This window comes from Drosophila erecta, unplaced genomic scaffold (assembly GCF_003286155.1).
Source record: "Drosophila erecta strain 14021-0224.00,06,07 unplaced genomic scaffold, DereRS2 tig00000021-arrow-pilon, whole genome shotgun sequence".
NCBI classification, from domain to species: Eukaryota; Metazoa; Arthropoda; class Insecta; order Diptera; family Drosophilidae; genus Drosophila; species Drosophila erecta.
Genome location: NW_020825198.1, coordinates 2,658,581 through 2,673,473, shown reverse-complemented (window position 1 = coordinate 2,673,473; position 14,893 = coordinate 2,658,581). Strand labels below are relative to the sequence as shown.

General features: G+C 42.0%; 1 protein-coding gene across 11 annotated transcripts in view; it reads left to right on the top strand.

Annotated features, from left to right (window-relative positions):
* Positions 1 to 14,893, top strand: part of LOC6546242 (serine/threonine-protein kinase mig-15) — a 31,428-nt gene that overhangs the window by 5,564 nt on the left and 10,971 nt on the right. For all 11 annotated transcript variants that reach the window (XM_001971253.3, XM_026977961.1, XM_026977964.1 and 8 more), the window contains exons 3-6: positions 1,341 to 1,406; positions 13,423 to 13,867; positions 13,953 to 14,195; positions 14,320 to 14,822. In XM_001971253.3, coding sequence (XP_001971289.2) covers positions 1,341 to 1,406; positions 13,423 to 13,867; positions 13,953 to 14,195; positions 14,320 to 14,822 — 1,257 coding nt within the window. The remainder of the gene's footprint in view (positions 1 to 1,340; positions 1,407 to 13,422; positions 13,868 to 13,952; positions 14,196 to 14,319; positions 14,823 to 14,893) is intronic.

Here is a 14,893-nt window from a genome sequence, read left to right as displayed (position 1 = left end):
TTACTTTACTTTTACTACATCTTTTTTTTTGGTTGTTGACTTTTTGTCTTTTGCTCTCTAATTCCTGCAGCTTAAGGAGCTTCCACCCTGTGAAAAATTATGGGTGAATCCACACAGGGGATGGAAAACTGCAGTTCGTTTGAGGGGGATTAAAGCTGCATAAAGCTGACAACTTATGATACGCCATAAATCAATCGTTTGAGGATGCCAAGAGTAATATTCCACGATATATTTTCCTAATACCATTCTCCTGTCAATAATGAACGATTTTCCCAAGCTTGGAAGACTTCAATCAACCTTCTTTTGAGTTCCTGCTGAACTTTTTGTAGAACTTTTGCACAAACTGAATTTGGAGCACTAACTGCAGCTTACTAACTTTTCTTATCCATCTACACTGAAATTGAAGGATTAGTTTATAAAAAGTTGGCTATTTCATTACGATAGAACAAAATTGTAGCATGTCATAGCTCCCGTCATGTTGATGTTTCCCTTAATGTTACTTGGCCAGAGCCTGCATAATATTATCTTCGTTGTCTCAGGACAATAGGTCTATCATAAAGCCATAATAATTTTCCGAGAATAGCTACATAAGCCTATTAAATCAATATTTATTGAGCCCAATTTCTTTATGTGCGCCTCGTGGCTCTTAACCCACAACCTCTCGAACCTTTAAGCGTCAACTGGGGCTGTCGAAAAAGTCAGTTACCTGTTGAAATGGCGGCGTTCTTGTTTTTGTCGTTATTTTAATTGGCATTTGCCTTACCTGTCGTTCTGGACGTCTTTGTAATCCCAGTACCCCATTTTCGCCCTGCTCCGCCATCACCTGCGCTCCAATAAAAATAGAAAGCATTGTGCCTCCTCTTCTTGTTTTCGTGTCACGCCGTGTCACGAGTTGCGTGTCAATGAACTCGCATGCAATTTGTATGGCTTTTGGGAACCGAGAATGGGCATGAAAGTGGAATAAGGGATATCAGATGGGATGCGATGGGTTGGGGTAGAATGGAATGGGGGGATTCCAAATCGGAATTTGGAAATCGAGGATTTTATATTTTTAGCGCAGTGCGAGTGCCTCTGCGGACTTGTCTCTCCTTATTTGTATTGTTATGCCTTAATAATTTGTTTGAAAACAACCCAGAAACAAAGGAAAAACCTGGCCTGGTTCGTGTTTAAAGGTTGTTTAAGTGGTGCGGGCTCCGAAAAAAGAGGGGCTCGAGGGTTCTTTGTTTGCTGTGTGTTTGGCAGCTGGGCAGAATAAACAGAAAGGATTTCATTTGGGCGTTTCCAGATTGATTTTCCCTAGTTAGTTCATCACTCATGTTCTCCACATTCTTTTTTTTCAGGATCCAGCTGGCATCTTTGAACTCATCGAAGTTGTGGGCAATGGCACCTACGGTCAGGTCTACAAGGTAAGCAAATCGTTATATTTTATTAGCTGTTATTTACTTGGCGTTTAGCTGGCTATTTTCGTGCTGATATTTTGCTCGTGTGAAGTTTTTACGGCTTTCTTTTCATAAGCAAATTTTCGTTGAGAGAGCAATGATCTCAGACTTTTGGCTTCTGAGAGTCACTTAGCCTCTTTATAATTAGCAATCGTTAGAGTTTATGCTTGACTGCGTTTTGCTTTAGTTTTGCAATGTTTTTCCTTTGCAAAAGCGATATGTATCTATCTGCATCCGTATCTACAGGGCGACGCCTCATCTTCCGTCTTGTTCTGGTCGCTTTAATTAGTTTGTGTCCGCTATGATGTCTAATAACTTAAAGCGGCGAACAAAACAAAAAATGACTACAAGCCAAAAAACAAATTCCGAGAACGGATTCTTCTCACACATTAACACATTTTTCTGGCCTTACGCCTGCCGGGTTTTTAGTGATAGTGGAAATAATAATAGAAAGAATAAAAAGGGAGGTCAAATGCATCAAAAGCGAAGTTTGAATGCTCTTTCAAATTGAGTTTAATAAGTTTTAGGTTAGGTAATATAAAATAAAAAATAATAAACAAATGATCAACTTTATAGACACATTTTTAAAAATTCTGACTTAATTCACGAATTTGGTATACCATTTGGAAGGGTATGAAGGGAAACAACAGGAACAAGCATCATCATAATTGCGCAGCTAAACAATGCCTTGACTTTGTGCTTGTATTTAAATTATAAGTTTAAAATGTATCTGCAAGATACAATTGTGCAGTAGCAGCAGCAGCAGCAGCAGCGGTGGCGGCGGCGGTACAAAAATAGACATTGCTTTTGTAAATTACCGTTAGCTGTTGGAAAATCAGAAAAAGCGGAAAAAGTGTGGCATGCGCCGCTTGGGAGGCCAACGGCAAGTTTGGGTTGCTGTTGTTGTTGTGGTGCTTGGGCGTTCATAGTGCTGCTGTTGTTGCTGTTACTGTTGCATGTTGCTGTTGCACTTTGTGGGGGTCGCCGCCGGCATCTCTGTGATGAATGCAACCAAATTGAGTTGCCGTTGCTGCTGGATTTGCCTCAAGTTGTTGTTTATCGCCTCTACAGATGCTAAAGTATTTTTATGCCCTCGAAGTGGGTAATTTGATTTGAAAAAAATAGTTTTAAACTGTATGAAAAGGAGTAATTTCGGCGCCATAAAGTTTTACAACTGTTGAAAACAATTTAAAACTAAATTTGGAGAAGGGCTTGTTTTTTAAAGTCAAACTAGTACAATCTAAAAGAACTGAAATCAACAAGCTCTTTATTCGCCTAAATATCTAAAGTTAGGCGTTTTAAAAAGTGAAGAAACATTATATTGCAAGGCAGAAAGCTTACTAAAGACCCTGAAATACAATCTCACAATATTGTGTATAGTTCTTGATTTCTCATCTAATCTAAGCGTTTGACTTTGTGCAAGTTAATCATCAGAGTTTGCATATCCGGAGAATGAGTAATCAAGCCAGTGAATTTCCATTTCTACCTTCAAGGTTATTATACATGGGTATTCATATATTTATTATCTCCTTTTCATACACATCTATTTATATTTAATTCATCGGAATGACCAGCTCTTTCACGTGTTCCCCTTATATGGTTTTCTGGGTGGATTAAGCTCTATCGGTTACACCATTTCACGAAATTCTGCTGTCAATCAATTGGCACTGGCAGCTTTCAAAAATCTCTGTAATTTCATATGTTTATGGCCTGAAATTTTGCCAAAGAAATGCCACTCAATTGAAATCTCCCACACAACTGAAGTGGTTAGGGTTCCGCAGATCAAATCGTAAAACACTTGGCAAAATGTGTCCGTGAACAACCAATCAATACCATTGAAATGTATTTTTCTGCGTATGGAAAATTAAACAAGGCACAAATCTTCTTTACTGTGTACCCGCAGTTCTTTGAAAACTTGTTAACTCAACTCGGCGACGTCTTTCGCGCTTTAAGTAGTTCATTATTCCGCAGTGGCCGAGCATCTGTGTGAAATTAGCATGAGTAATGCCCCCAGATACTTTGTGTATCTGATTCTGATTGTGTAGTTGTATATGTATCTGTATCTGTGTCTGTATCTGCATGTGACTAGGAACTCGGACGCACTTAAAAAGTAACGGATGGGCGTCCATCCACTTGCTCGTTGTATGTCTCATTTCGTTGGTATTTATTTGGCAGTGGTTTTAGCCGACATTACGCCGATTGCTTACTGACTGACTGACTGTCCAACCGGTTTACATTCGCTTTGGTTATTGAGCCGCAATTCGAGACGAGAGCCACCTTTTTGGCCCCAGCAGCTTATCAAACGTCACAGAGCCGTGTTGACCAATTTTTGCCATTTGGCCTGCTGCTTAATCATAATTTCATTTTGGTCTGGGTGTTTTTTCTTTTTGGGTATTTCGAACACCATTCGATCCGAGTTCCAGTCAATGACGATCTTTAGCATGATTTAATTTCGTTTCTGGGAATCTTTACGCAAAGCTCCATTGATTTATGACTATCTGTCTGCCCGTTTTGCTTTCGCTTTCATGTTCGTTTTGTTTAGGGCACTTCCGTTTTATTGATAACTCGATTTTTAAACCAACTGCGCTGTGTGTTGTTTGCGTTTTATCGCACTTAATAAGCTGGCCAAACTGTCGTCCACTGAGTCAGAGGAGCTGAAATGGAAGGGAATCGCTGCGGAGGAGTGGCGAAGTGGGGGAGGATCGTTAGCCACATGCGGTTCCGGGGAACACGTACAAGTGCAACGTGTTAACGGACTTATGCCAAGTGCACTGATTTTTAGCTGTGTGGCTGTGGAACTTATAATGAGAAGTCTGACTTCAAACGTGGTCAACTGGAAATTGAAGACGCTGGCCAGGAGGCAAAGTTCAGACAAAGAAACTTTACAAAAGTTAACAAATGCGAAAGAAGTTCACGTGCAGCGTAGCTGTCAAATATACTTTTAGTTCATCACACAAAAAGTTGGTTGGGAGATTTTTGTTCTCTTCTAATTGTGGCATTTTCTTATCGCTAAGGAAATATTAAAAAAGCTCGGAGATTAAAACTATAAATCAAATTACTGAATAATTTTTCCTTGAACTGTAGTTTATTTCATAATATATTCCTCATGTTCTAAGTGATCCGAGTGCATATGAACGTGTTGGCATTCAAACAACACACACAAAGCCCAATTTCCGCAATGTTTATAAATGTTATTTTTGGGGCTTGGCTCCCGTTATTTTCCGCCCACACAATAATAACAACGACAGCGGCCCACAGTTGTCGTATAATTAACATTTTTCATAGCTGGGCGAACTTTGACCCAATTACGGGGAACTCGAGAAGGAAGCAGATGGATTGAGGAGGAGGCGGTGGAGAAGATGGAGGTGGAGTAGGCTTGCGAGGAGGTGGAGCTCCAGTTGGAGACAGACAAGTGCAGACAGCAAGACCACAATACATATTTATGAGCGAGACATGATAATAAAGCACGCAAGCAAATAAATGGGGGGAAAGAAATTAACCAACGGCGCAGGCGCAGCCAGGCAGAAATAAACTGAAGCTGAAGAGGCAAAGGCAGTGGCAGAAACTGCAGTACAGGGCAGTCAATAAAAATAAAACACGACAAGCTAAACATGCAAAATACATTAAAGCCAATAAACAAATCAAGCAGGAAGCCACAGCCAGAGCAATAGCCAGAAACACAGCAAAATACAGAGGAGAAACTACTTACACAAAGACTTTGGGCCCATAAAAGAGAACGCAATTAGTGCACGAGTGTCCAAAAAAGCATAAAAGGCGCTCTCAATGTCACAGATACAAAATAAAACTAATTATTACGCAAATAGTATCTGTTGGGTAGGCTCCAAAAGCATTTAAGCGAACACAAGTCATTGACACGTTCACAGAGCGGGTACACGCAAAGAAAAACTAAAGCTGTCAGTCTACCAAAAGGTATAAAATTGGTATCTATATGTAGTCTTCAGTTACGCACTTAATCCTAAAACTAAGTGAATTTTTAGAGAATGTTACTCTTTCGAAGGAATGTCTGTAGTCATGTTAAAGCTGTATTTAAATCAACTTGAAGTGCTATAAATTCTCGTTAGTTTATAGCAGTGTATCGAAGTCTCCTTTCTCTTTCCTTGTTTCACAAATATTTAAATGATTCCCTCGCTATCTTTAGCCATTCCCTGCATTTTCTGCGCTATTTCCCGCTCATTGTATTTTTAGTGGAGGTTCACTAACTCTGCGATTGCTCTGTATTTTGGCTTTTGGGCATTCGGTTAGCTGATTTCGGGCTGGCTGCTTCGCTTTGTTCGCTTAATTAAATCTCTAGCCCTGACACTTTTTCATTGACAAGGCAACCTGTGCACGCAACTAGCTCCCTGCCCCGCAACTTTTTTTTGTGCCAAAACAATAAATGGGATTTTGGGTTTACGTTTTCGAGTGTTTTCGCCAGGTGCGAAAAATAAAAGAAAGGCACATTTTGCTAGCCGCAGCAAACGGCGATGGGAAAGTCATCGTATCAGAGTCGAGGTGGGGGAATGTGGCTTATACATAGGTGTAGATGGTGTGTATGGATGTCTACATATCCATATGTGTGGGCACCCAGTAACGACCTTGGGAAGTTGCGCTTCTTCTTGATGGCCAGTGAGTTGGTGTCGAAGCTGCTAAGTTATGCAGTTTTTATAATCAGTCTGCGTGGGTTGCTGTTTTTTTTTTGTTTTTTGTGGCCCCTCTGTTTTTATTTAGTTTTTAACAGCTTTTGTTTTTGGCTCAAATTATAAATGCATGTTGGAAGTTGAAAATTTATCACTTTCGAAGGCGGCGTGTGAAATTTTTGTGGTCTGCCTTCTCCTGCAAACTGAAACCACAAACACTATTAAAAAAAGGTTGTTCAGAGGTCGGTCTTTCGGCCGAAAGGCAAAAACAAATGTGAAAATGTGCTACCCTATTTCATTTGCTGATTAGTTCATTTTGAATACCAGGAACATCAGATTAGCGTATATGTGAGAATGTATTTGAAGAGTTCTGCTTAACAGGGGATTACATTTTTCTTTATTTTCTTATCACAAAAACAATGATTCACATAGTGATGCGAATGCTTTTGTGATGTATGCGAAACACATCGTAACTACATTTTAATATCTATCTATGTAAAACAAATGCTTTGTATATCTTCCCAAATATGGATTCAAACTCAACTCGCTTCAAATAGCTTTTCCTCAGTGTTGATGGACACTTGACCTACTTTTCCAAATAAACTTTGAAGCCCATATATCCAAATTACCGCCCACAAATCAGCAAATGAGATAGCTCTCTTTATCTTTATGTTTCGCCATTATTCAGCAATTGCCATAAGTATGGTGTGTTGTTTTGCCTACAAGGTTAACTTTGGCAATAAGCGAATGTTTTAATATTTATGGTTTGATTAAATATGCAAACATTTCGCTGATTACTCAGAGATTTTTATACGGAATTCCACGATTTCGTTGGCCACCAGGGCATATTTAGTTTGTTTAGTTTGTTTCGCCAGTCTATTTTTTTCGTTGTTGCTGTTGAACAATTAATTTATGAGTGAAAGTTTTGTAATTTTGCATGCATAATTTGCTGCAAGCAACAGAGAAAAGTCTTTGTCTGTTTTCCAAAGGGAATTGAACCTATCTAACTGACGATACAGCCTTAGCTTCTTCTATAGCTGCTGGCGGACCCTTATCTGCATATTGACTTGTAATGTGACATCGGAACATATATGTATGTGTATGCTTTATTGTCCCTAGTATTGCCCATATAATTGCGCACACAATCTGGGGAGATGGGAATATAAACTAAAAAGCGAACCCGTTGACCCGCAGTCGTGTTGCGGTTGGAAGTTTCTTTTTTGTTGTGGACCTCCCTATCTGTCTTTCCGCTTAATTCATTTAATTTCCAATTACCGAAATGGGGATCGCAATTTGACAGCTGTGGAGGGCTCACTCTTGCTCTCAATTAATTAGAATATAAACCCGGGAAGTAATAATACACACACACACACCCCTAAAATTGATGGGCATTTTCGAAGGAACCGGAAATTGTTGACACGCAAAAGTGACGTCATTATCGCACAACACATTTGTGTTTTATTGAATAAAGCGTATACACCCATTTCGAGCCCCACATATGCCAAAATTATATTTTTTGCACAATTTCATCACCCGCTTATCTCTGGCATATAAACACTTTGGCCGTCAACATTGAAAATAGAGTCCATGACTCAATTTTCAAGGTATAAACTACTGATAAGACAATCTGGGCAGGCAAATTTGTTCTGTGATTGTGATTTCCAGTAGACTAATGCTCGGTAAATCTAATGAATAACCCGCAATTGTGCTTGTAATTGATTGGGAAATAGAGGGAAATTGTTATGATTACGAATGTGGGTAATCTGATGGGTTTTAAATGATTTATCAAAGGGGGGAATAAGAAATTGGGGAAATAATGATAAAATATTATATTATTATTAATATTATACTTTATATGGTCGGAAACGTTTCCTTTTGCCTGTGACATACTTTTCAACGAATCAAGTATTCCCTTTTAATCTACGAGTAACGGGTATAAAAAGTAAGTTAACTTAAATAGCTTATTAAAGGGTTGCTGTGTTATTGATCAATTGTGTAACAAACCCACTAAATGCGTTTATTTTCTAGTAGTCACAACAAATTCCTAAGGAAAACTCAATTTGTTCTCGGGCAATTAGCTTTTAGTAGGGTACTATCAGTTTTTAAATTGTAAATGCCAAAATTACATTTGCGCCGGCACTTTGGCGCCGAAAATAACTGGCACATCAAACAACAAACTTTGACTAACTAGGTTAACCAGGTGGAGGCTACAGCAGCAACCTGGCAATAATACAAAATGGAAAGCTTTTCCAAACACTTTGAACTCGGTTTTTCCTGGCGCTGCTCCACGCCATGCCACGCCACGCCACTCGAACTCACCCGCTCACTCAGACACACTCCTCTGCTGACGGCTGGGAAAATTCAATTTAATGAAATGCAGCCAAGTGCTAAAAAGCCTGTTAAGTGGTTCAATGAACGGGTGGAAGGGAGGGAGCGGCGTAAGTGCAACTATTGGCCTGGCTAACCTTTGACCGACCCACCCCAAAGACGGCGATCCACGCCGATTTGCTCCGCAGCAGCGGCGCATAGGAAAACACTTCGAGCGCTGACCAAATGTGAGCCACATATCTGGGCATAAATTTAAACAAAAATTTCAAGCACTATTGCTCCTTCATTGCTATTTTATGACCCAGCTGCAAACACTCGCACACCAAACGAGATACAGCAACGAGGATTCGGGTACTACAGTACAGTGGGCCCTCATTAGGCAGTGCTCCACCTTGTTTTCCAATCAGAAATATTTTCGATATCTGTTATGCCTTTGTCCGAAATACTAGGAAACCAAAGGAATGTAAAAGTCTAAAACTAACTATAACTGGAATTTCCATTAAAAATGTAGTCGATTATTTACTGCACACCTACGAGTTTTCAAGCACAACAAAAACGTTGATTACCCGAGTTAATCAACGAAACAAACAACAATTGCTAATTGATGAGCGTTAACCTTCCCGCTCCCCCTCGTTGCCACGCTAACCCCATGGTGGCCCACCTAATCACCTTTCAAATGGAGTCTACAAATTTGCACACCGATCGACTGGCAGCGCAAAAAGCAATCGAGATGTATAAAAACTATGCACAAATGTTGCGTAAGTTGGCCAAACGCAGCTGTGTTGCACTGCTGCTCCAAACTGGAGGTTCCCAACTCTGTGGGCCAGTGGGGCAACCAGAGGCTGTTGCCACTCGGTGGGTTTCGGGTCGGTGGGTTACTTATGATACCTAACTCGACGCATCGCACGGGTGTGGTGCTGTGGTTTTCCGCTCGTACTCGATGTCGAATCTCTGTGTGGCTCGCAAGTGTTGTAATTGAATTGCCTCTGCGGCTGTGTGGGAGCTGCAAGATTCAGTTGGATTCAGTTGCCACAATTAATATGCCCACAAAGCTCAATGAAAGGTGTCAGCAGCACCGGCTGAAGTAGATGAGAAAAAGTGTTAGTACCATGTGGATTGGTTTCCTTTCGACCTGATGTGGTTGGAAGACTTTGGGTTACCCAATACCACCGACAGGTGGAAGGGTCTGTCGATATACATTTCATGCAAATGGGAGAATTGGGCCGGGAAACTCGGGAATGAATCCAGATTATTGGTCGATTTCCTAAATTCTAGATAAATTAAGTTCGATGACCCATTTTCCTCTGTCGACCCAAACCTTTATTTTCTATTTTCCTCGATTGCAGCTCTCGGCTAATCTATTCAAAACATTTCCATTTCATCGTTTATTTTCTGCTGCTGATCGTATAGAACACATGTTTGTGCGTTTCATCAACATCAGTGGGATTTCTCTCCTTATCGCAAACAGAACACAATTTCTTCCAGCTAACCCAATCGCAGTTTTATTTCCCCCGTGTATATGGTATACAAAATGCATTTCCCTTTCTCCTCTTTGTTTCAAGCGATTTGCGTGCCAAGTTGGGCCAACTTGAAAAACATGTCCAAAAGTTGATCTTTTTGGACCACTTTATAGGGGAGGCACTTGACAGCATTTTTGCCTCTTATGCAACGTCAGTTTCCGACTTGCTTTTAAATATTTATTTTTTCCTCTTCTGTTATCAGCCAGCTTGCAGACTAAAATCATATTTTTTCTGTCACCGTCTGTTGCAAATTTTTCTCGCATTTTTTCATTGCGATTTTTGTCGACAATTTCCACGGGAGTGGCAGAGTAAAGTTTCCAAATGAAGATATTGCATATGCTTCTTTCGTATACTTTTCACGATCTGATATATACGTTGCTTATGAGAATATCTGTCCTCCCTTATTATGTTTTTTTCTATAGCCACTAATGCAGTTTACGGCGGACCTGTGATTTTTGCAATACAGAAGTAAATTGGCTTTCAAATACAAATTTCAAGAAATCAATGGGAAAATGGCGTGGTTAGGTTCTTTTGTAATCTAACTACAGTTGAAATTAACCTCGCTCTGGTAAATTCCAAGCCATGTTCTATTTAAAGAAGTACGTCTACATGTTTTTCAAATATCTCCACAAGACAGGTCCACCCTAGCGCCCAAGTATCTGTATATTTGTGGCATATCATCGGGTTGATTGTTTTATTGTTTGGGTTTCTTTTCACGCTTGATTTTATTTGCGCCTGTATCCGTATCCGTAAATGTATCTGTATCTGTATTTGTATGGGTATCTGTGAGTGATATTGTGACTGTAGCCGGTATCTGACAGATACTCGTGCTCGGTGTGGTAATCATAAACCATCTCTTGTGCATAGGTAGGCAAATCCAAACCCGAATCGGACAGCTGCACCACTCGACTCGACTGAGCTTCATTCCATTGTTGACTTTACCTTTAAAACATTTTCACATTTTGATTATATTACAAATTCAGCGATTTTTCTTTTTTCCTCGGTCGGGTCTTTATATGGCAAAAGGCTTGTCGTCGGTCGCAGTCAGTGGCTTTGTTTATTTGTTTCAGCGGATTGTTTAGCTCTATTTGCTTTTGGGCTTTTAAGAAGAAACCGATGGGAGGTGGAGAAATGCCAAGGAGATTGCGACCGCACTGAGTGATTCACAAATATTTTTCTTTGTATTAATTGCGGCAATCATCTTTCTTCTTCGATTACATAGCTACGTGGCCAGGGGCGGATTTTGAACTCACTCAAAAATCAAAGACGACAATTTCCTGGTACTTTCCTGGTACCCCAAACAATACCCCATCGCTCCGTCTAATCGATTTCTCTATGCACAATTTCGTTATTTTGCACAAGTCAGGCTCCATTAGTGCATGTCATTAATTTGCATAAAATCTGCAGCACAGTTAGAACCTGATGATGATGCGATGATGGCCAAGACGTTCTCCAACTCCTTTCTCTTGGTTTCGCCATTTTTTTAATAACATTTTGATAGATTCTAGTCATGGTGTAACGCCTCGTCTAACTATTCAATAAGCGGAAAGAAAATGACAGCTTTTCGCACACAGGCCTTTGGAGTACACTAGAAATAATGGTGTTGCGCATGCAGATTTCCATCCAGTGTATTTGTATATGCCTCGATATTTGTACTATATTTACAAAGAGCGAAGTAATGATTTGATATAAGCTTCATGAGTGAACCGAACCGAATTTCCCCCTTAAAAAACAAATATAGAGCTGAAATTACGTCTATTAAAGGTGCCCAAAAAAAACGATCAACCCGAAGCTATTAAAGATATAGATCAGCGCAGAGATAGAGTTTCCAAAGTGTTTTCCCCTGTGGGTCGCAAACCAGAAACCAATTCGTCGTAATCACCCTCTTGAAGTGAACATCGAAGAGCCGACGGGCAACATTTCATACCAACCCGTAACATGGGCGCATCGTCATCGTCTGACTATCGTCACTTAAATTGTTATCATCTCTCGTTAAGCATTTTGATTTATGGATGGGGCCGGAGCCTGATGCTCCTGCTCACTCAATTAAAACTGTATTAAATGTAAAATGACTTTAAAAGCGGCTTAGGCGACAAGGCAGCCGCAACGGAGATGCAGCTGATGGAGCTGGGAGCTCTTTTTCAACCCGTTAACCGGTTGGTCAGGACAACTCAATCTTGGCCAGAAAAAGGGGGTAGAGAATAAAAAACAATTTGCGAGTTTGATTAAAGTGGCAGGCTAATTGAAACTAGTTGGGGTTGGTCTGAGCACCAGCACTAAACGCCAAAGATGCAACGTGACTTGGAAACTTTGAAGCTCTTAAATCTCTTGTTAAGTTTCTAGCATTAATAGTAAGGGATTGCCACAGATTGGAGAGTAGATTAATAATCAAGATTGACTTTTTTCGAAAGGTGGAAATATTCAGTGAAAAATATTTAAGCTAAAATCTGTCGTTACCTTTAAATACTCCGATGAGCTCTCAATCTGGAAATAGTTAAGAGAGTACGTGTAGCTGAAGCTCAAAATATTTTTCTCAGCGCCTCAATCTTTTTTTAGTTTCCCCCATCCCCTTCCAGATCCTGATTTAGTCACCTTCGTGGCGCTCTTGAATAGATATTTGTGGCATGTTTACCTTAACTACTTGACACTCTGATTGAGCAGACACATTACCCCACTCGAGGTTGATGCTCCTCTCCAGACAGAGTTCTCTGCCCTCCACTTGCGCTCCTCCTCGTTGCGTTCTATTGTTTGATTCCATTGGAGTCGATGCCGATGCTGCCGTTGCGGCTGCTTTTGTTTACTTAATCACTTTTTATGCGTCGCACTTTGTGGACGACTGGCGGGAATGCGGGGGAGGGACCAGACCCACAGACCATATAAAATATATAGAATATATACAGCGCTGCACTAGCCAACGCCTCCATGGTCGTCGCCAGCGTCATCGTCATCGCCATCGCCATCGTCTTGTTGTCGTCGACGGCATAATGGAGGGTGCTGAAGTGCATTAAACAGCCTCAATGCCGCAATGAACCGAGCCCAGTTCTGTAAACGCAAACCCAGGCCTGACCTCGATCATGGCCGGTGCTCAAGAGCAAATCGGTTCGGGTTCTTGGGACTTGAGTGTTTTTAAATAGTTTAAATTATTCATGGGTATAATTTCCGCATTCGAAGAATACGAATAGCGATATACCTAAGCAAATAATAGCCAAACTCTTTCATTTACAAATAAGCAAATGTTATTTAAATTGTCAGACAGTGCAAAAAACACGTTGATGTGTCAATGAATTCCTAACCCGCTTTTTTGGGGATGACTATGTGACGGGTAATATAAATTTACCATTCGTCACTTGGCCTCTTTATTCAGAGATTTCACACATTGAAAAATAAGATTTAAACATGAACAATGCCGAAAACATTTCGCTTAAAATTTTAATGTTTAGTAACGTTCTTATCAAGACTTTGCCTTAAACATGGAAATTTTTGCATTCCTATTTGCAGGGCCGTCACACGAAGACTGGTCAATTGGCTGCCATAAAGGTGATGGACGTCACCGAGGACGAAGAGGAGGAGATCAAGCTGGAGATCAATGTGCTAAAGAAATACTCGAATCACCGCAACATCGCCACCTACTACGGAGCCTTCATCAAGAAGTCGCCGCCTGGGAAGGACGATCAGTTATGGCTGGTGATGGAGTACTGTGGTGCTGGATCGGTGACGGATCTGGTCAAGTCCACCAAGGGTCAGAGCCTGAAGGAGGAGTGGATCGCCTACATCTGCCGCGAGATCCTGCGGGGCCTTAGCTACCTGCACTCGAACAAAGTCATCCATCGCGACATCAAGGGGCAGAATGTGCTCCTCACCGACAATGCCGAGGTGAAGCTGGTGGACTTTGGTGTGTCCGCCCAGCTGGATCGCACGATAGGCCGGCGCAACACATTCATCGGTGAGCTAAATGAGTCACCTGCCACCATCGATCCTACCTGCTAAACTGGCTTGTTTCCTCCGCTTGTCCCCCTCTCGCCCCATAGGTACTCCCTACTGGATGGCCCCCGAGGTCATTGCCTGCGACGAGAATCCCGACGCCACGTACGACAATCGCTCCGACCTGTGGTCGCTGGGCATCACCGCCCTGGAGATGGCTGAGTCACAGCCCCCGCTCTGCGATCTGCATCCGATGCGCGCCCTCTTCCTGATTCCGCGCAACTCGCCACCCAGGCTCAAATCGAAGAAGTGGTCCAAGAAGTTCCACGGCTTTATTGACACGGTGCTAGGTGAGTCATCTGCTTGTATGGTAGCAAGAAACTCTTGTTCAATAATGCGGGCTTTTTGACTCATGCGATTTCACTTAGTATAATCCTGTAAGATTCATAACTAAACGTAATGTTCAATCAACAGTTAAGGACTATCACCAGCGGCCTTACACCGAGAACCTGCTGAAGCACGGCTTCATCAAGGACCAGCCCACAGATCGCCAGGTGCGCATCCAACTGAAGGACCACATCGATCGCTGCAAGAAGCGCAAGCAGGAGAAGGAGCGCGAGGACTATCGCTACTCGGGCTCCGACAACGACGACGACGAACCGCAGCTGGCCGGTGAGCACAGCTCGATTGTCCAGGCACCAGGCGGCGATACGTTGCGCCGCAACTTCCAGCAGATCCAGGAGGGTCGCCTGGCCGCCGAGCAGCAGCAGCAGCATCACCTGATGGCCCAGGCGCAGGCCCAGGCGGCTGCCGCCCATGCCGCTGCCCAGGCTCAGGCGCAACTCCAGCAGCAGCAACAGCAGGCTGCGGCGGCGGCAGCAGCGGCGGCCCATGCAGCACAACAGGCTCAGCAGGCCGCCCAGCAGCAGGCGCAGGCCCAGCAGCCGCAGGCCAATCGGCAGCCAAAACCGCCATCGGTAAGGAGATGGCCATGAATGTGGCCTTGGTTTACACATTACGCTGATTAAATGAAACCACTGCAACTGTT